The sequence below is a fragment of the Chelonoidis abingdonii genome, chromosome 10 (genome assembly GCF_003597395.2).
Source record: "Chelonoidis abingdonii isolate Lonesome George chromosome 10, CheloAbing_2.0, whole genome shotgun sequence".
In the NCBI taxonomy this organism is placed as follows: Eukaryota; Metazoa; Chordata; order Testudines; family Testudinidae; genus Chelonoidis; species Chelonoidis abingdonii.
In genome coordinates, this window is record NC_133778.1 from 54,575,287 (window position 1) to 54,597,595 (window position 22,309).

The following is a 22,309-nucleotide window of genomic DNA, read 5'->3' on the forward strand; positions in this document are numbered from 1 at the left end:
AGCCCAACACCCTCACCCCAGTCTGATCTAATGTGGAGAGCATGAGACGAGAGGCCTCTGTAAGAAAGGGCAGCTGCAGAGGCAGCTTAAGCCAAAGGAATCCAGATCTCTGGAAGAGTGAGATGTGACTAGACTGTGATCTTAATAAAGATGAAGTGGTTGTTCCAAAGAAAGCAAGAAAAAGGGATAGGGGGAGAAAAGAGATGGGTGTGAAGTTAGGAATGGTGACATAAAAGGGGCAAAGGTGATGACAGGAATGTGTGTAGGATGTGGAGAGAGTGGGCATGGAGGGAGGACCAAAATTAGAGTAAATGTCACCAGAGGTGAGGAGGATGTGGGACCTGGATTTGAGCTGGTGGAAAGTGGGGGGAGATTGGGATGGAGAGAGGAAGAAAAAAGGTAGCAGGCAGAGCTAGTTGAATTAGAGATGAGTGGCAGATGGACAAGATTACAAAAGTTTTCTCCTGGCCCTGGGGCCAAGTCTTTGCCATCTGGGAAGGGTCCCCTGCTTTGTGCAAAGCTTCCCAATGCAGAGTCGCAGCTGATGGTGAGGGGGTCACTCTAGGCTGCTTAACTACCATCAGCAGGTCAACACAGAGCAATCTGCTGATGGTAGTTAAACAGCCTAGAGTGGCCCCCTCACCATCAGCTGCGACTCTGCATTGGGAAGCTTTGCACAAAGCAGGGGACCCTTCCCAGATGGCAAGGATTTGGCCCCAGGGCCAGGAGAAAACTTTTGTAATCTTGTCCATCTGCCTCTCATCTCTAATTCAACTAGCTCTCTAATTCAACTAGCTCTGTCTGCTACCTTTTCTTCCTCTCTCCATCAGATATTGATACATTTCTGAAAAAGACAGAAGAAGCTGCCAGTGTCTTGATGGAGTATGCCTTAATGTTTGGAGACAGCAGGTGGAAATACAGTGTATGATTCAATTATGTGAGATGGCTTCGCTTTTCAACAAGCCTGATAGAGCCACAAAGAGGCAGAGAGACTGTCTGAAAGGTAATAAAGCAAGGCTCTGGAAATATCCAAAATAAGTAGCTTCTTCCCTCCCATCGAGGGTAGTATCAGGAAGGAGACTGGCAGGTTGATTGAAGTGAAACAACAAGATTACCTTAGGGATGAGTTTAGGATGCAGTCTCAGAACCACTCTGACCCTATGAAATGAGATACAAGGAGATCCAGACACAAGAGTTTAGTGCTTGCTGACCCTCCACACTGAGGTAATAGCTCCCAGAAAGCACCTCTTAAGGGAAAGGTGATGATGCAACTATCTGATAACAGCTTGAATGGAGGTTCCATGAGTTTCAGGAGGATGGTGTTAAGATCCCATGCAGGAGTCAGGTTTCTAACATGTGGGCATGTATGCAGGATGTCCTTGAAGAATCTGGATACTGTTGGATGACTGAAGACCAAGTATGACTGCATCAGAGTGTGACATGTTGATATTGCTGCAAGGTGGACTTTGCGAGAACTAAGAACCATCCAGCCTGTTTCAAGTGTGGCATGTAGTCAATGATTTCTGGTATTAACTGGAATTAATTTATGCTGGATTCCCCATAGGAGAACTATTTCCATTCGGAGGAGTGGATTTTCTGGTAGACGATTTCCGGGTTTGTATGGGGTTTTCTTGAACCTGTCAAAAACAGTCTCTGTCAATAGAGCTCAACCAGCCTATATCCAAGCTGCCACATGCAACAACTATAGGGCTGGTGCAATATTTGATAGTGGTTCCGAGATTTCTGGCACATGAGATAGCTAGTCCAGTAGTGAGGATTTTTAATACCTCCATCTACTTGATGGTAGCACCATGTGCCTGAAGGATAGCTAATGTCATACCTATACTTAAGAAAAGGAAAAAAAGAGATCTAGGCAATTACAGATTACTTAGATCAGATTAACCAAACTTAAACAAATTGTGATAGAAAGAACAATTAAATTCATGGAAGTAAATAGAAAAGATGATGTAATGCAACATGGATTTACCAAAGATATATCATTCTTTAAGAAAATAAATTTTTCTAGATAAGGGAAGTGTAGTAGTGCTAATATACCTGGACTTCAGTAAAGCATTTCACCTGGTAGTTTATGGGAAATTATTAGGTGGGGGGGGGGGGGGGGAGAGGATCAGTACAAGAATTATTAGGGGGATAAGGAACTGGCTAAAGGGGAGAAGGCAATGAGATGTGATGAAAGGTGATCTATCAGACTGGAAGGAGGTTACTAGTGGAGTTGTTCTTGGGATCAATCGTATTTAATATTTTTATTAATGACCTTGGCACAGAAAGTAGGAGCATGCTAATGAAGTTTACTGATACAAAACTGGGAGGCAGCATCAATTCAGAAGAGGATTGGAACATTATACAAGAAGATCTAGTTTACCCTGAAGGCTGGAGTGACAGAAATGGGATGAAATTCAACAGTACAAAGTACAAGGTCATGCACTCAGGGTCCAACAAGAATTTCTGCTAGAAGCTGCAGCATCATAAGAAAGACACAATGGAGGAGGAGACACACTTGGGTATGTGGGTCAATCACAGGATGATTCTGAGCCATCTGTGTGATGCAGCTGTGAAAAGGGCAAATGTGATGTTAGGATGCAACAGGTCTGGTATTTCTAGTGGAGACAGAGAAGTGTTAATGCCATTCTACAAGGCACTGATAAAACCTCATTTGGAATACTGTGCACAATTCCAGTTCTCCAGGTTCAAGAAATATTAATTCAGCCTGGAACCAATGCAGAGAAGAGCTACTAGGATGATTAAGGGAATGGAAGACACTGGAGAAGCTTAGCTTGTTTAGTCTAGCAAAAAGAAGAGAGGAGAATATGACTCCTCTCTATAAATACATTAAGGGGATAATACCAGGGAAGGTAAAGAGTGATTGAAGCAAAAGGACACTATTGGTACAACAAATGGATATAAACTGGCCATGAACGTATTCAGACTGGAAACTAGAAGGTGGTTTCTAACCATCAGTGAGGTGAGGTTCCGGAACAGCCTCCCAGTAGGAGTTGTGATGGCAAACAAACTTAGTAAGTTTTAAGAGCGAGACAGACAAACGTATGAGTATGTCTATATGACTGGGTACCTTGTGGTGGTAAAGCGTGGACTCAGCTGCCCTGGGGCTCACTTCCAGTTTAAATCTTTTAGTAATAAAAGCTCATGCTTCATGGTTTTAGCTGGCCACCTGCAGGGGCCAAAAAGAGGCTCTTCCCCATAATGTATTCTGTTTTTTTTTTTGTTGTTTTAAAATCTCCTTCCTCTGAAGCATCAATTATGGAAATGGGAGATTGGACAGGAAGGACCAGGGGTCTGAGGTGGCAGCTAGAATTCTCTCTCTCTCTCTAGTGGCTGTTTCTTGCTCAGGGTCTAACTGATTACCATATGTGGAGGCGGACAGAATTTTCCCATATCAGACTGGCAGTGTCTTCACTGGGGGACTTTCACCTCCCTCAGCACCATATGGATGCAGGTCACTTGCCAGGATTACATGTGTGTATATTTCACTTAATCATCTCCCTGCCATTGCAAGGGCTTGGGCACGAATATCCCTCTGTCCTTGCTATTTTCAGCCTGTGGCAGGTTATTAGTCTAGTCTAGTGTCCTGCGGGCGGAAATACTTTGGTCTAATTGTGGTTGCTGGGTTTAGTGTGCATGTGCTGGGTGGTCTTGGGGGTCAGACTAGAGGACTTGATCGTCCTTTCTGGCTTTAAACTGACTCTGTATCATGTCTGGGCAGATGGGGAAAAAGAAAGGAGAAGATGGAACAAACACATACAGGAAGTCTGACATCAAAAATTTCCTCTGCCAGTAGGGAGCTATTAGGATCAAGATGGCTTTGTCCAGGCTGATTTCTAAGATCACCTTCAGGATCAGGAACACTGGGGTGGAGGAAGGGAAGATCGGCAGACCACTGTAGCAGGAAGGTGTCCAGAAAGGAGTCTGAGCTAATACGCTCCTTGGAGCAGAAGTTTGGACACTTGGTGTTGCCCTCTGTGATGAACAGATCTATTGTGGGAGTTCCCCATTGATGCAATACAACAGACATCTGCACTGACCATTCACAGTTGGTTACTGTATGCCTGCTTAAGAAATCCACTAGATTGTAACTGGGTCCAGGAAAGTGTAAATCCAGAGGGGTTATCCAGTGACACCAGGTCCACAGCCTGATGACTTTCTGGTAAAAGGGTTATGACCGAGTACTCCTATCTTGTTTATATAATGCACTGTTGATGCATTGCCTGTCAAAATCTGTGCTATGCAAGTTGAGAGCCACAAACCAAATCTTGATCTCGAAGACATGGAAAGATGAGAGGCAAGCGTTACCACCTTGAACCTAAGATGGCGTAAGTACTTGCTGAGTCTTCTCAGGTCTAGGATAGGACAAAGAGCCCCCTTTTCTTCTTCAGGATTAAGAAACTCCAGGAATACAGGCCTCTTCCCCCGAATTCTGGTGGCACCTCCTCCATGGCTCCTAGGCAAAGCAACAAAGCCACCTCTAATTTTCACAGGCTCTTGTGCAAAAGGTCCCTGATAGGGGGAGGGTGGATCCAGGTAAAAACTAGAATGGGATGGGTAGCCATGGGCAATGATCTCTAACATCCATCTGTCCAACTTTATGGCAGGCCACACCTATGGAGTGAGGTGGCTGCTGAAGTCCATGCTCTCTGGACTAGATGTGATGTACCTTCCAAACATCCTGTCAAATTTTCTGAAATGCTGTAGAAGCACGATGCACTGCCAAGGCATGGTACTCAAGTTGCCAGGAATGACAGGCTGGCACCTGTTGTCTTGATGGGGGTTGAAGATGATACAGCTTATGGTACAGGGTTGGGATGTAAAACCCAGGGAATGCAGGATGGCCTCCGAGTCTCTGAACGAGTGCAAAGCACTGTCCATTCACTCACTAAGTAGTTCCATGCCCTCAAAAGGTAAGTCCTTGATTGTGACCTGAATCTCCCTAGGGATCCCCAATGCTTTGAGCCAAGATTCTCTGCCCATCGTCATAGCTGTGACCATAGATCTGACTGTGGTGTTGACAACATCCACAGAAGCCTGTATGGCCAGTTGCTGACCAAGATGGCCTTCCCTGATTATTTCTGATACTCTCCCAGTTGTCACGTGGGAGTTTTGAGAGAAAGGGTGTTGCTCTATCCCTGGTCAAAAAGTCATATCTGGACAGTACGGACTGGCAATTTGCCACCTCACATTTGTAATAAGGCAGATTCTTCTCCATGATGCCATGTCCTTGCTTGGCTTCGTCTTCTCCACTTGTCTTTGACGTCACCTATCTGCTAGACAGTGTGTCAGGTGAAGCTAACTTGTCATCTCCTCTGAGTTTGAAGAGACCACTATATGTTGCTCCAGAAGATGAAGTTTCAATTGAGTGTCTCATAACTTACATATTCTTGCAGAAAACGGTAGGCACCCGAACACATGGGATTCTCCTTAACAGAAGATGTACTTATGGGTGTCTATCTTTCAATGGAAAACAGTCCATCATAAGACAGGCAGGGCTTGAAGCCCACCGTTTTCAAATCTGCCATGTTGAGGAGCCCAGTACAAGAGAGAGTGTGCAGGGAGGATATATTCATCAATAGTCAGCACAGATGGGTAAGTATTATTCATGGTGGTCATATGTAAGTGAATCAAAAGAGTATTGAAGATTTTTTGAAGAATTTAAGATAATTTAGCCCAAGTTAAAAACTAGTAGGTCAGACGCTCACCATGTTCTGTCCTGCTGTCACAGGCAACAAGACAGAACTGAGGGAGGGTCAGAGTTGCCCCACCCTTTATGCTGCCCTTGTAAGGTAGCACAAGGAGGCACAGGACACTTGCGCAGCTCTGACAGATTCTGTTATTCAAATGACTCCAAGCACATGTGCTTGAGGTGCATTGGCACCTACACAGAAGGATCTGGATGACAACTCAAAAAACTAAGTTACATGTAGGTACTGGATGCCACTTATACATGTTAAAGTTTGGGGGGAGCGGGAGAATTTAAAATAGAAGAAAGAATTCCTAAATAGTCAATAATTGCACACAAAACATCCCATCAAAGACTACTTCACCAAAGTTAGTTATACAAAATGATGACCTTCCACAAAAGCTATAAACAAACTGTCACTTCATGGGATGAAAATAATGCATCTGTTACTCATGACTATCATCAAGATACCACTGACAACTCTTCTCCTGTAGCTAATGAGTGACAGTCACACTGTGGTACATGTAGATATATTGTACTTCAAGAACTGGTATTCCCTCAAACGGAATCTTCCCACTACTCATATACATTAATGGAGTCAATACACACAAAAAAATAGTTATTGCACTGCTATTACAACTCCAGTGCTTTATATCGACATATTCTTGCTATTTTCTCTCTGCTTCAGCAGGATATGAAAGCCAGATGAATAAGCCCTTTAAAATAAATGCTGTTTTGCACTTACAAGGAGTATTTTTCCTTCCTTACACAGTGGTTCAGCTAACAAGATACGTTCAAAACTCTCAATCTCAGCAACTGGAGGCATAGCACAGCAGCACTGAAACACAGGTAATTCCTGACTTTTTGATTCATAAATACCCAAATCTGCATTATCTAACACATTATCTGGCCTTTATCTACCCAATTTTTTTTTATTTATTTTTTTTATTTTATTTTTTTTTTTTTTTTACAGAAACTTGAAGTTGGTTTTTGTGAAGATTTTGTGCATCTCAAACCTTCAAAATAACTAGTTTTTACTTGTACTTGTTTGGTCACATAGCCCCACTGATGATGTTGTCAGCCCAATCCCAGGGATAACACAGGAGATGTAAATGTCAAGTTCCACAACAATTCAAATCCTTGCCTACCTGATATGCCATTCTTGCTGGTGTTCAATAAAGCTACAGATGCTGCAGAAACTCTTTTATTATTCACAGTCTGCCCTGGTTTCCTTGAGGTACATTCTTCACTATCACTGTCCTGTAAATTTAGTAGCCTTGGCTGGAAACACTGCAGTCGACATGATCTGATATTGCTTATTATTTCAGAAAGGGATAGTCTGTTTTCACAATGTTTATTGGAAGCATTGGTCCGTGAGAAATTAGAAGAAAAGTCTACAGTTTGGGAAGAGCTTGAAAAACTATTTAGCATTTCGGGGTCTATCTGTTTCAGGACAGGATCGTGTTCTGTAGATATTCGGTCCATTATAACCCTGATTTAAAAAGAAAAGAACAAAAAACAATTTAACAGACATTAGTTATGTGATCTCTATTTAAAGGATGGGAAGGTTAAAAGGGTCAAAATAATCAAAGCAATACCACTCTACCTTCCTCCCCTGCCAATTCGTCTTCTTGCAAATCCTATGCATCTTCTTGGGACCGTAAGGGTTGTGAGGCAATGCCTGTACCTCAGCTTGTCCAATTCTGCCAGTTCCGAATTCTCACATGAATAATTAGTTTGGTCCAAACGAGGCTGTGGAGGAGAAGAAAATTCAATTTCGCACAAATTTATGGCATATGTTTGGGTCAAGAAAACTATGAATGTATAATACCATTTCCTATAAGTATTTTACAACACTACCTATGGCTGAAACAGGGAGGAATGCTCTCATTATAACTGGGTTCAAAAAAGAACTAGGTAAGTTCATGGAGAACAGGTTCATCAATCACTATTAGCCAAGAGGGTCAGGGATGCAACTCCATGCACGGGGTGACCTTAAACCTCTGACTACCAGAAGCTGGGAATGGAAGACAGGGCTGGATCATTTCATAATTGTCTTGTTCAGTACATTCCCCCTGAAACTCTAGTACAGGCCACTGTCAGAGACAGGATACTGGGTAAGATGAACCATGGTCTGATCCACTTTGTCAACTCTTGCGTTTTCCAACTAGTAAAAGTTCAGATCACAAAACTAAGGGGTCAGACAACTCTGTGACAAGGAGGTGACAATTTTGGGAGGGGGTTTGTGCCATAACATATCCCCTTTCTTGATTGCACCAGAAAAAAAAGTGCCATCAAAAATCATTCATTTTGCTTTGGAAGAGCGGAGGAGGAGGAAGCTGCAGCTAAATCTCTAGGGCTGAGTGGATCTAATGACTAAATTAGTGGCCAAGCAAGGATGACACTTGCTGCCAGCACTCAGAAAATTCAGCAAAATTGAAGAACAAACTAGGGAACCGGAGCTGGATGCAAATATACAAGCCAACAGCCAGATCAATTTTAAGTATCTGCAAAGTAGAAGAGCACTAGAATAACAACATCTGATAACCCGTAGGAACCTGGAAATCACTAAGATACACCTTAGGCTACAGAACCTTAAGATGCACTTAAGAAAACCTATGGGAAAATAAGAGGAACAAATACAGAAAGCTTCACGACCTACAGTGTCCAAAGAAGGAACCAAGTCACTTGGGAGACTGCTGGGATACTTGCAGACAAGACAGCACATCTGATCTACTTAGTTGAGACCAAAGATCCTCCAGCAGACTTTTACGGAGTACATATTCTATATTCTGGATATTGTATAAAAACTTTTTTGTCCTCTGCACCAATCAACCTAGTTCATTACAGGGAAGTTAACGTAATTAAAAATGATTTTTTTAAATTAAATATGATGTCTTTTAAATACTTGTATTTTAAGATTAAACTTACAAAAAGGATTGTGCGTCACTACCCAGCCTCTTATGTCTCAGTGCGGCAAGCAAAGAGAATGGATCATTCTGAAGGTATGGTGGTGGCTTGCCTGTGGGTTCCTCTGCAGTAGACACCTCACCAACCTCACCTCACTGTTTGGTGAGTTATCTCAATGACATTGGATCTAAGACGATATGGCACTACAGGGTTAGTCTCAATCCTGTTCTACTATATGCATCCATGACTGAATTTGACAGTGTTAAGCATCTACAGCTACCACTGATTTCAAAAAGGAGTTTTAGGTGATCAACACTTACAACTAATGAAGCTATCAGTGTCAGGTAAACTGAGAGGATTAAAAATCTCCCCCACTGCCACAGTTTCAAAATCAAGACATCTGTCTCAAGATCCAAGGACTGAGTCAGCCAGTTTCCAAATCACACTGGCCTCACATTTTCCCTCTGTGATGCAGCAGCATGTGCACAGAGCAGGAAGAAAAGTGCAAAAAATTTCAGAGTAAAGCTTACTTCTTAAGATTTACAAAAGCATACAGAGCTTATGTAAAATAAAAGCTTTCATATGTTAAGGCTCAGGTTTTTCTTTTCTCGATATTTCAAACCAATAAAGGAATAACAGAATTGTATTATCTTACGAAAATCCACACTATCTAGAAAATCACAGAAGTATGCTTTGATAAAACATATTCTATACAAAACAAGTGAATTTCTGAAGGCAAAAAAGAATTTCAGGACCTGAAAAAAATATATATTTTAGCAGAAGCTTCTTTAGTTTGTGCTGATGAGTATTTTAAATTCTAATAATGTCACTTATTTCTTCTTCTCCCATCCCTACACTATTGAGGAGATATTGCAACACTTATGGTTGGACAGTTTGCTAAACTGCTTCAAGTTTGAAGGATGAAGCACCACCTGTGTCTGTGAGGTTATACTACCCCTTCAAAGGATTTTGTACTCTTCTTTAAGAATCTGGATGATCTCAAAGGATATTCACTTACAGAAAAATGTATTAATACTTAGTGAAACAAGAATGCACAAAAGGCATTTTTATAAACATATAAAAATGAATAAGTGTCTTTCTTTGGATGATAATTTTTTTAAATAGTCCTCTTACAGCTCATTTGATGTGGGCCCCCCGAGGATGGGGAAAGAAAGACTGTCATTTAAGTTTTCCCAGTTACTGGATCATTCTGGGTGATCAAGAATTTGAGGCATAGTAATCTTCCTAAGTAAATTATCTGGTGTCTGAACTGAGCCAATTTTCACACACTGTTTATTCTAAACAGTTAAGAGATCTTTTACATGAAGTTTTTGATATTTCCATTTAGAATGTACACCAAAGACCTTTCAGAGGTAGTCTAGTTGCCATTTGTATTTTAAAATTAAATTATTTCAAGCAAAAAAAAAAAAAAAGAGCATAATTGATGAAACTGCACATATACATTTTAGATTAGTGTTCAAGAAAGACCTCCGGTATAAGGGCAAAGTACTCTAATTTAAGTACTCATTAATCTATTTAAGCAGCATCTTGTTATAAAAAATAAATCTCTATTAACCCTAAGTTCTTTGACTCACAAAGTATATTTATATAGCAGTTACAACAAATATCATTCTTTTTAGTAACTTCTGCATTTTACACTTAGATGACTCTACATGGTTTCAGTTTAAATCTCTTTAGCTGTCCTAAACATTAATAGATCTAGCTCACCGTTTCTTGGGGCTTGTCTACAAACATTTACTTGGCATTTGAAACAGGTCTAGACCAAAGCACACTATCAGTGTACATCAGCAGGGTCCACATGGACAGTTAGAACACAGCAGGAGACTACAAGATAGATTCACATCCCACCTTGTTTGTGCAGACGTGAATTACATGTGCTATCATATTGCATATACAGGGTTCTGTGCCACCTCAGAACGCTTGTTATTTGTGCCAAAACATGAAGGCTTAGGGGAAAAAGGAGCTGGAAGAACTAGAAAAGCAGTACTCCCTGTTTCCTAGCAGTGATGGTTGATTTGACTAGCTGGAAGTACTACAGATTATCTTGAAGCACTCACTGAATATACAGTAAGAAAAGAGGAAGAAAGATGTGGAAGAAAAATAAGCCCAAAATGAAAGATTGTTGTGAAGATTTTCTTTGGATTGAACAAACAGCCTAATTCCTTGTCTCGGACAGAGACACACCTCTTAATGTTAGCTTACTGCCAGTACACTATTAAAAACAGCAACAAGAATTCTTACAGCATAATACTGGCATCCCGCTCTTCTTCTGAAAGCGCAAGGTCCATCGGGATCATTTTCTTCTTCAGGTTCCGATACTGGTGAGGGTACCTAAAGCACAAGCAAATTCACTCTCTATAATCATACTATCCACAATTTAGAGACACTTCACAGCCTCTTTAAAGCCACTAATAATTAAATATAGATCATAAGCAATTAACTCTTTTTGACTGTATACTGAGTAATGCTACTCTGCATTTACGTAGTGCTTTGTATTCAGAGACTTTCAAAGAGCTTACAAAGATGGACAAAAATTTTTAACTCTTTTTTTGGGGGGGTGGGGGGCAGGAAATGAAGCACAGAAAGGTAAAGTAACATCTCCAAGGTCATACAATAAATCAGTGGGAGAATCAGCAACACCACCAGATCTCTTGATTCCCAGTTTTGTGCTTAATCCACTGAACCACAGCTGTCGAAACTGCCATCCCATGTTATCTATTTAACACTTAAAATTGAGAAAATCATATCAGAAATATCAAGAAAAAAATCTAGGACTGATGAGAAAGCATTTCCAATATAGTTTATAATATGCTATTTTGGTAGCAGCATGTGTCAGAAAAACAGATGGTGGAAGACGGTCCTCTAAAATGCAGGTGTACAAACACCTACATTGATTTCACTAAAATGCAGTGTATTTGAGATAAAAACTTGATGGCCACATAAGGCATTCACATACTTGGCATTTATACAGCTTTTCTTCAAGGGATCTCAGAGCTCTTTAGAAAGTTGGGTAAGTATTATTAACCCATTTTAGGAACAGTGTCAGGAATATAACATCTACCTCCCAACCCCCTCCTCTAATTGCTAAGGCCCTCTATCTTAGTCAAAATAACAGAACCAACCTCAATTATTTTACATAACTATGCTATATAAGCATTTGTCTCAACCCAACTATTCAACATCTCTTATCAGGAGAACCAAATACCCACTTTTGAGGTTAGATCACCTCAACTCAAGTCAATTTTTATTTTTTTCCCCAGTTATAAGTAACTTGTATTTTATTTTAGTTAAAAATTACCTGTGGGAATTCGTCTTCATCTGAGCTGTGGAAGTCATACTGTTTAATGTCACTCTTACTGATTACAGGCAACGGCTCAGTAGTGGGCTGCTGAGGAGTTATTACACTCTCTATTTTAGGTTTCTTTGGATACTTCTTCTTTTGACGGACAACATCTGACATGTCTTCCTTTAGAGATGGGTGGTGAGGATGCTGTTTGTAAAGAAGGTTTTTTTGGAAAAGAGAAAGAAAACGTAATATTCCTTAATTCATTAAAACTTATCTCTTTTCCTGAAACATACATTTGGGAAGCCATTATTGTTTGCAATCTCAGAGCTAAACAAAAGGACCACTGAAATATCTTTTATATTGAACAAATCTCTTTTTTAGACTACAGAGGGTGTTGTGGTTTTTTGGACCAATCAATTCAATACCCTGTAGCTGAAAATCCCATTCTGATTATTTTCAAAACTCAGTCTCCTAAGTCACAAGACATGCAATTCTCTTAAATGTTTTAAATTTGCTTGGGATATGGAATGAAGAACGATGATTTGGATTTATTTCTCATTTCATCACTTTTCATTTTGTTTAGAATCCCGTGCTAATAGTTATTACTATTTCATTCTAGTAGCTTACTTCAGCAAGATTAATCTACAGTATGAAGCCTGATCAGAATTAAATAAAAAACTTTATTCAAGAACAAATGCTTATAGCAACAGTTAAACTTCAGAACTCTCAAGATACTTTAAAACTTTAACCAATACTTATCCTCACTCTCTACCCTTCTGTTACAAGTAAGACACAGTTTGGTCGCTGAGGAAACTAAAAGTTTCTCTAAGAATTTAACTTGTCAGCATCAATGTTGGATTGTAGCTAATGCAAACAATGGAAGTAATTTTAATAACTGATAAACATAGTACAATGGATAGGTATTTAGAAATTTGGTCACTCCTAGAACGCTCAGGAGGGCTCCCTAGCTAGAAAAACAGAATTGTTAGCCAGGATCTTTGAGTAATTAACCTGATCCTACGCAAGTAAAAGATGTACTATGTTTATGTTTTACTGTAACTTTGGCTTAATTAAAAAAACTAACCACACACACACACACACATACAGTATAAAGGTAAATAAATTCTTGTAACAGAATAAAGGTAACTGCCTGAAACTAACTTAACTAACCACTAGATGTCACTAGTGTTAAATAAAAACTTTAATTCATAGTCATAATACTATAAAATCATATTTTGGACTCAATCTAAGAAGCAAAATGGCAAACAATTTAGGAATATCATATAATAAGTTCCTGCAATATGCTTTTGTCAATTCAATTTATAAATGCTGTTTCATTACTATAAAATTGAAGTGCGTCCATGACCTATATACTTTTACAAAAAGACAGTTACTCACCTTTTGTAACAGTAACTGTTGTCCTTTGAGATGTGTTGCTCATATCCATTCCAACTAGGTATGCGTGCACCACGTGCACGTTCGTCCGAAGATTTTTACCCTAGCAACACTCGGTGGGTCGGCGGGGTCGCCCTCTGGAGTGGCACCGTTATGGCGCCGGATATATACCCCTGCCGACCCAACGGCCCTTCAGTTCTTTCTTGCCGGTTACTCTGACAGTGGAGAAGGAGGGTGGGTTTGGAATGGATATGAGTAACATATCTTGAAGAACAACAGTTACAAAGGTGAGTAACCGTCTTTTCTTCTTCGAGTGCTTGCTCATATTGATTCCAATTAGGTGATTCCCAACCCTTACCTCGGCGGTGGGGCCGGAGTGAGACTTGCAGAATGCAAAACTGCTGAGCCAAATGCTGCATCATCTCTGGACTGTTGAACCAATGCGTAATGTGAGGCAAAGGTGTGAATCGATGACCAGGTAGCTGCCCGACATATTTCCTGGATGGGAACATGGGCCAGAAAGGCGGCAGATGAAGCTTGAGCCCGAATAGAATGGGCAGTGAGGTGGCTAGCTGGAACGTGAGCCAAATCATAGCATGTACGGATGCAGGATGTTACCCAAGATGAAATTCGTCGGGATGAGACCGATAGGCCTTTCATCCGGTCTGCCACAGCTACAAAGAGCTGGAGGTGACCTTCGGAAGGGTTTTGTTCTCCCGATATAAAAGGCGAGAGCCCTGCGAACATCTAGGGTATGCAGCTGTTGTTCCCGACACAATGGGTGTGGCTTCGGGAAAAAGACTGGGAGGAAGATGTCTTGATTGACATGAAAGGCAGACACCATCTTAGGGAGGAAGGAGGGGTGTGGTCGCAGCTGTACCTTGTCCTTATGGAATACCATATATGGGGGGTCCGCTGTCAAGGCCCGAAGCTCAGATACTCGTCTTGCTGAAGTAATAGCAATGAGGAAGGCTGTCTTCCAGGAAAGGTACAGCAGGTGGCCACTGGTTCGAAAGGAGCACCCATAAACTTGGCTAGCACCAGGCTGAGATCCCAGGTAGGGGTCAGGCGTCTGACTTGAGGGTACAAACGATCCAATCCCTTGAGGAACCTTGAAACTATAGGGTGAGAGAAGATTGATCGGCCATTTTCCCCTGGTGGAAGGCGGAGATGGCTGCCAGATGCACCTTTATGGAAGAGACCGCTAGGCACTGTTCTTTCAGGGATCAGAGGTAGTCCAGGACAGTAGGAACAGACATCTGCCTGCGGACTGAGTTACGCAGAGCGCACCAGCAGGAGAAACGCTTCCACTTGGCCAGATATGTCATCCTAGTAGAAGACTTCCTACTGCCCAAGAGCACCTGTTGGACCGAGGCAGAGCAACGCAACTCAGACTGGCTCAACCACACAGCAAACATGCTGTGAGGTGACGAGACTGCAGGTTCGGATGGTGAAGCCTGCCGAAGTCCTGTGTTATGAGATCCGGCCAGAGTGGCAGGGGAATCGGGTCTGCCACTGAGAGGTCGAACAACATGGTGTACCAGTGCTGCCTCGGCCACACTGTATCAATCAGGATCAGGTGGGCTCTGTCCCTGTGGAGCTTGAGTATGACTCTGTGGACAAGCGGAAATGGTGGGAAGGCATCGAGTAGGTGCCTCTTCCATGGGATCAGGAATGCATCTGAGAGAGAGCCCGGGGAGCGTCCTTGGAAGGAGCAGAACACCTGGCATTTCCTGTTCTCTCGGAAGGCAAAGGGATGTGGGGAAACCCTCACTTCCAGAAAACAGAATGGATGATGTCTGGAAGAATCAACCACTTGTGAGACAGGAAGGATCTGCTAGAGTGTTCTGGAGTCCTGGGAGAAAAGACGCTACCAAATCAATCGAGTGGGCTATGCAAAAGTCCCAGAAGTGGACAGCTTCTTGACAAAGAAGGGAGAAGCGTGCTCCGCCCTGCTTGTTTATGTAAAACAGCCGTTGTGTTGTCCGTGAACACAGATACACAACGGCCTTGGAAAGGGTCTCGAAACACCTGGCATGCTAGATGCACCGCTCTCAGCTCTTGCACATTGATGTGTAAGGTCAGCTCTTGAGGCGACCAGAGGCCTTGAGTGAGAAGGTCCATGCGTCTAGCTTCCTCTGACTTAGGAGCCAGGGCTTACTGGCCATGAGGCTCCCTCTCGTTCACCGACTGCATCACTAAAGAGCAAGGAGGTGGGTGAATGTAGAGATATTCATATCCCTTTGAGAGGACCATATATTTTCTCTCTACTCCTCTTGCTGTAGGTGGAATCGAGGCTGGGGATTGCCAAATGGTATCCGCATTAGCCTGTATGGTGCAGATAAATGGAAGAGCCACTCTAGTAGGTGCATCAGCCGATAGGATGTCCACGACAGAGTCCTCTTATTTCAGAGACCTCCTCCACCTGTAAGTTCATATTCTCAGCCACTCGTCTCAAAAGATCTTGATGGGCCCTGAGATCAACTGGTGGAAGGCCTGAGGAGGATGTTCCCGCCACCGTCTCATCAGGCGAGGAGGAGGAGGAGAGGCCCAGAACCAGGGGGTCCTGTGGGGGCTCCTGCACTTGAGGAGCGACATCTGTGTCAGGTGGAACCTGGGTGTCTGCAGATGGTATTGGAGCCTCATCCATGCCCATAATGGGGGGGGGGGAAGCTTACTGTCGCCTCTGGTACCCGATGTTCTGACGGGGCCGACTGTGGAGCCACTGATGGAGCACCCTGAGCCTGGTGGTATGTCCATGGTGTCCAGAAGGACCAGTGATGAGGCCCTTGTTCGTGGCTCTGACTCTCTGGAAATATATGGCTGGGGACGTCAGAGTCACGCTCCTGAGAACAGGATGCGCTACCAGCCTGCGATGACACCGATGTGTGTCTTGATGGCCACGGCGGTGCCGACAGACCCTGGGAGGGCGCCATTGTTCTGGATGCTCCATCTCAGGTGGCACCGGGGAGCGGTACCGGGAGCTATAACGGTACCGCAAGCAAGACCAGGACCTTCTACCGTAGCGTTGCCGGGAGGTTGACCGGGATCTCGAGTCCCTTCGTCTGGAGCGACTGCAGGATACATGGTGCCAAGAGCGGTGCCATGAGTCAGATCAGTACTAGGAGTATCCGGCCGGCGAACAAGATGTCGAATGGTGCCACGAGTGCAACCAGTACCGTGACGGAGAGGGTGCCGGGACTGTGAGCGGTGCCGGGAGCGGGAACAGCGTGATCCAGAGTGTCTGCGAGACCGTGATCTTGAACAACGTCTCTGCGTTGAACCAACAGAAGGTGGCCTTACCAGGGCCAGTTTTCCCATGAATTGTATGATCCGCACAGGCGGTGCTAGCGGTTGAGGCCGTGTCAACTCCGTCATGGCGATGAGCTCCCTTGCCGTGGAGAAGGTTTCCGGTGTAGAAGGGAGGGCAAGCTCAACTACAGCATGAGCCAGGGAGCTGTCAGGCACCAACTCAATGGCCCATGTGGGACCGGAATCGACGGTGCCGTGCTCGGTGAAGCCACAAATCGGCGGTACCACAGTTGACGGTGCCGCGGCAGAGGACGGTGCTGGACGAACCGTCTTCAAAGAGCACTTCTTCTGTGGAGCTGAAGCAGCTGGAGCGCTATGTTGCTTCCTGGGTCTCGGGGACAGGGAGTGGTGCCGAGCAGATGTCAGTGCCAGTAGGGGTCAGTGTCGGGGCTCCTTCTTGGTACCAGAGCGGTCCAGGGCCGAAGGGGCACTCCTTATAGAAGCAGTCTGTTGGGCGCTCGGTACTGACGCTGCAGGACTAAGTGCAGACTCCATGAGGAGCTGTTTCAAATCGAAAGTCCCGCTCCTTCTTCGTCCTTGGTTTAAACGACTAGCAGATGCTGCACTTGTCAGTAAGGTGAGATTCCCCTAGGCACTTGAGGCAGGAGTTGTGAGGATCCCCTGTTGGCATCGGCTTTTGGCACGCCGAGCACGGTTTGAATCCCGGTGCCTCGGGCATGGGCCTGTACCAGGGTGGAGGAAAGGGGCTAATCCCCGATCCCCCCATAAACTATATACACTAACTATAAATACAATACTAACTATAGCTCACTACAAGAACTAAACAGCAAAGAACTACGAGTAGCTAGGGATGTGGAGATCAGCAAAGTCGCGCTCCACAGTTCCAATGACCGTCACGGGCGGTAAGAAGGAACTGAAGGGCCATTGGGTCGGCAGGGGTATATATCCGGTGCTAGTGTTGCTAGGGTAAAAATCTTTCAACGAACGTGCACGCACACATCTAATTGGAATCGATATGAGCAAGCACTTGAAGAAAGCAGGGTCTCTCTGACAGACATATTTCTTTCTTAACAGAAAAATGGTGGCAGCAATCTACCCCCCTTAGTCGCCTCCCCACATTTAAAAAAACCTGAAAACAGATGATGTATTCTACTGTATTTTAAATGCGTGGATTCTGATGTCTGCCACTGCTTAATTTTTCTCTTTCTTGATGTGTCATTTCCTCTCAGACCTCAGCAAAAGGACAACCATCTGTCCAAATAACATTCAGTGCACAGTTCTGATTCTGCTTTGTCCCAAGTGGAAACAATAAAGCAAAAAGGAATTCCTATTTCCTTCCTCCCTCTACTTTCACCTCTTTTCTTTCCCTGGCTTTGATGAGGCTTCTCATAGAGGCCAACCACAGTTTCAGGAATTCAGAGCTGCTCCTGTTACAATGATTGTTTTGTTTTTTTTAAAATCAGGCACATAGGCAATAGAAATCCTCAAGGTCTTCTCTGCTTTTTTATACTGATTTTTATACTTTACTGAATTTAATTCTGGGCTTCACATTCATCAACAGTGATCTGGGACCAGAAGGACTTCTGGATTAAGAGGAAATATTAACAGCCTCATCCTCTCCTGCACTACAGTGCATTGCTTCATGAGAAGACTGTCCCAAGAGAAAACACGGTTACTCACCTTTGTAACTGTTGTTCTTTGAGATGTGTTGCTCATATCCATTCCAGTAGGTGTACACGCCGCGCGTGCACCCTCCAGGGCGACAGGTCTTCAGGGCGTGGCGCCAATATGAAATCCAGGCTGAGGAGTCTCGAGATCGGAGGACCTGTCGTGAGATCCTCGTCGCGGATGGCCCACGTGTTCCCGCCCTTAATAGACTCATCAAGCCAATGCACCACCATCTGCAGTCACGCGGCTTCCATTCCCTCCCTGCTCGGGTGCTCGAGCGTAAATACATGGTCCTATCGAAGGCATGTGAGTACTTATATGTCATCCGCGCCCCGTGTCCCTGTAGTCAATTGTGAATGAAGGAGGCGACAGCAACATCAGCTCCCGGGCCCCAAAGTCTTAGGAGGGCGAGGCGTGTGACTGCTTGTCTGCAGTCATTCACACGCCTGCCGCATGCGAGCTCCCAACGAGCAGCTCTGCTGCATCAGCACCACTACAAACCATGGGTGCGGCTGATAAATTACAGACGCTCCGCAGGACGCTTCATCAGGAAAGCACTGCTCTCCCTGATGAAGGAAAAAGGTCGGCGCCCGCCTCAGGCGCTCTTGGACCGGCTACATGACTGCGCCAGGGCTGCCTCCGAGTCGTAGTGCCGATTTTCTGGCTTCAGGTCTCTGGCCTCTCCGGAACTTCAATATAACCTGTCACAGTGCTTCCGTTAGGGCCAGGGCTGTTTTGGATCAGACAGACTCCTGGCAAAGCCTCAAAGCAAGAGGGCTATTATGTGCCCCTCGGATGCGTACGCGCACCGCGTCGTAGGCCATTCAGCCAACTACGCAACATAGCCTGTACCCAGCCAGCACAGGAAGACTTTGCCAGCGCGGCGAAACAGGAATGGCTAGGTGCAGGACATCGAGGTAACCAGGGGGGCCAAGGCCATTGGTCCTGCAGCTTACTCGGCCGAAGCCTCGTTTTGAAGGTGCGCCCAGGGTGTGCTGTACAGTCTCCCCCGGACCGACTCCGCCCTTCTCCACCATCTCGTTCTTCTCCAGGGGGACGCTTTATTCAAAGCCGCTGGGTCCTCGCGCGTTGCGGCTTGTACCGCCTACGATTGTTACGTACGCCTCCCCCCCTCTCACTCGTCCTCTAGGGACCCTTCAGACAGTCCGTCCTCGCAGGGGTCGAACGCTGCGACAAAGGGCCATAGGAGGTTCCAGAACAGAAGGCAGGGGTCTTACTCCCGTTACTTCTGACCCAAGGCCAAAGGAGTTCAGACCTCGACTAGTCGAGAGTCATCAGCTCAAGGTGTTGAATGTCGATGGTGTCTGGGGCCCAGTATTCATCCTGGATCCGGAGATGGTACGCGCTAAGCATGCAGCGCTTATTTCCAGATAGCCATCTTTCCCATCCATGACGGTTCTTGGTTCGTTGGTCGCGCCGGCTTATCAATTCCGGTCCTCCCGTTCGGTCTCTCGGCTGCCCACGGTTTACCAAAGCATGCGTAGTCCGCCTTCCTCGTCGCAGTCAGTGCATGTGTTCCCTACCTCGATGACTGCTATCCGGGGACCCTCAGAGAGGCGAGTCTTGCATCGTTTGCTGGCAGCGCCTTTTCACAGGCCTAGGCTAATGCTCAATGCCGAGAAGTCCACTCTAACCCTACTCCGAGGATAGAGTTTATCGGAGCCGTTCTAGACTCCACATGGCCGGGGTTCTTCCCTTGTCGCGGTTCCAGGCTGTTGACGCCATCATCCACAGGCTGCAGGCAGCACCTTAGATCCGCATACGTACTTGCTCTGACACTCTGGGCCATGGCGGCTTGCACATTGCATCACGGCACCGTGCTCGCTCGCTCGGCCCCTCGTTCTGGCTATCCTCAGCTCGTTCTGGCCAAGCGCCGTTGATACAGTAGTCACGATTCCTCAGGACGTCCTCCACTCCCTCCAGTGGTGGCTGATTGGTCCGTCGTGTGTGCAGGGCTTCCTCCATCCGCCCCAGTCCCTCGCTGTCCCTGACACGGACGCCTCGGACTTGGGGATGGGGGCTCCCTAGGTGCCGCGCGACGCCATGGACCGCTGGTCTCCTCCCGAACTGCCCTACTATATACTGCAGAATGGGCGCGGTCCATGAACTCTTGTCAGGCGTTCCGTCAGCAGATCCAAGGTCGCTGATGCGTTCGGTTTCACGACAACACACGACGGCTTACTACGTAAAAAGACGTGGCTACGAGGTCTCCTCTCTTTGCAGGAGGGCAATAACGTGTGGACTTGGCATAGTCCACTTGTTCACCTAGTTGCTTCCTTTCTCCCGGGGGTCGGAATACCGCTGGCGGGATCGGTTGAGCCGTCCTTTTGCTCCACGATGGTCCCTTCACCGGACATCGCCACTGGCGCTCATTCGGGGTGGGGGCTCCCCATATGGACCTTTGCTCCCGCAGGAACAGAAAGTGCCCAGGTTATTGCCTCTTTCCAAGGTCGGCGAACCGGCTCGGTTGCAGACGCCTTTCTGATTCACTGGCGTCGCACCTCTTCTATGTTTCCCTCATCTCCTTGATTCTACAAGGCCTTCTGAAGGTGCGCAGGGACAGGGCCTGGCTTGGTTCTGAATGCTCTGGCTTCGGCCTCGGAGCTTGGTTCTCTCTCTGCTGATCTGTCGGAGTCGACTCTGTTCCCTGCCTCTTCACCTGACTGATCACGCAGGACATGGCCAGTTCGTCCCCGGACTTCCGTTCTCTGCACTTCTCAGCCTGGTCTGCGTGTGCTGACTAGTCCGAGTGCATGCTCCCTTCACCAGTGAGGCAGGTGCTTCTGGAAGATTAGAAACCGTCTACGAGGACGACGTACTCAGCCAAATGGAACGCTTTACGTGCTGGTGCGCCGGAGAGCGCGCTTCCACCCCACCGATGTTTCCATCTCAATCGTCTACAGATTATCCTTTGGTCGCTCACGCAGCAAGGCCTGGCGGTGTCCTTCTCTCCAGGTTCACTTTAGCCGCTATCTTCTACCTTCCACCCGGAGCAGATGCGCTGCTCTGTCTTCTCACACCCCATCGTGGCTAGATTCTTAAAGGTCTGGAGCGTGCTCTACCCCCAGGTCCGCCGCAGCCCCTTAGGATCTGAACTGGTGTTGTCCCGTCTTATTCCCCCCCGTTTGAACGTGGCTCCGTGTTCCTCTCTCAATGTCTGGAAGACGGCATCCTGGTGGCCATCACTTCGTGCTAGGGTGTGTCAGAGCTTCACGCCCTCGTGGTTGAGCCCCGTATACGGTGTCCATCGTGCAAGTAAACTAAGCCGCACCCAGCTTCTCCCCAAAGTTGTCTTGGCCTTTCATCTCAACCAGGACAATATTCCTCCCGTATTCTTCCCGAACCTCATTCGTCTCCGGGGCAGACGTTGCACTCCTTAGACGTGCGTAGGGCGCTCGCCTTTTATATGAACGGACCAAGCCGTTCTGCAAATCCCGCTTCTTTTGTCCATAGCGAAACCCAGGTTACGGGGTTGGCCTGTCTCCTCGCCAGAGGATCTCCTCGTGGGTGACCTCCTGGATACGGCTGTTACGACCTGGCCGGTCTCCGTCGGGCAATGTACCGCACTCTCTAGGACCCAAGCATTCATCGACGGCGTTCCTTCGCGAGTACCCGTCCAGGAAGTCTGCAGGGCAGCGCCTGGTTCTGTGCCACCTTCGCTCCCATATGCCTGGTCAAACAGTCCAGGGCATGATGCAGCCTTCGGCTCTGCTGTGTTACACGCTGCGACCTCCTCATCGACCCACTGCTCAGGTAAGGCTTGGAATCACCTACTGGAATGGCATATGAGCAACCTCAAGAAAGAAAACACGGTTTACTCACCTTGTAACTGTGTTCTTCGAGATGGTTTGCTCATATCCATTCACACCGCCTCCTTCCCCACTGTCAGAGTAGCGGCAAGAGAACTGAGGTCGGCCGGCGGCTCGGCAGGGTATCATATTAATCCGCCATAGTAGGCGGCGCACTCTAAGGGGCGTTGCTCGGCCCGCATGAGTTGCTGGCTAAAAGTCTTCCGCAGATGTGCA

The 22,309-nt window shown here is 45.8% G+C and overlaps 1 protein-coding gene across 1 annotated transcript in view; it reads right to left on the reverse strand.

Moving 5' to 3' along the window:
- EPC2 (enhancer of polycomb 2) overlaps positions 1 to 22,309 on the reverse strand; it is a 102,208-nt gene that overhangs the window by 25,101 nt on the left and 54,798 nt on the right. Inside the window, exons 7-10 of the mRNA XM_075070240.1 lie at positions 11,940 to 12,131; positions 10,883 to 10,972; positions 7,317 to 7,462; positions 6,859 to 7,202 (exon numbers count right to left, since the gene is read on the reverse strand). Coding sequence (XP_074926341.1) covers positions 6,859 to 7,202; positions 7,317 to 7,462; positions 10,883 to 10,972; positions 11,940 to 12,131 — 772 coding nt within the window. The remainder of the gene's footprint in view (positions 1 to 6,858; positions 7,203 to 7,316; positions 7,463 to 10,882; positions 10,973 to 11,939; positions 12,132 to 22,309) is intronic.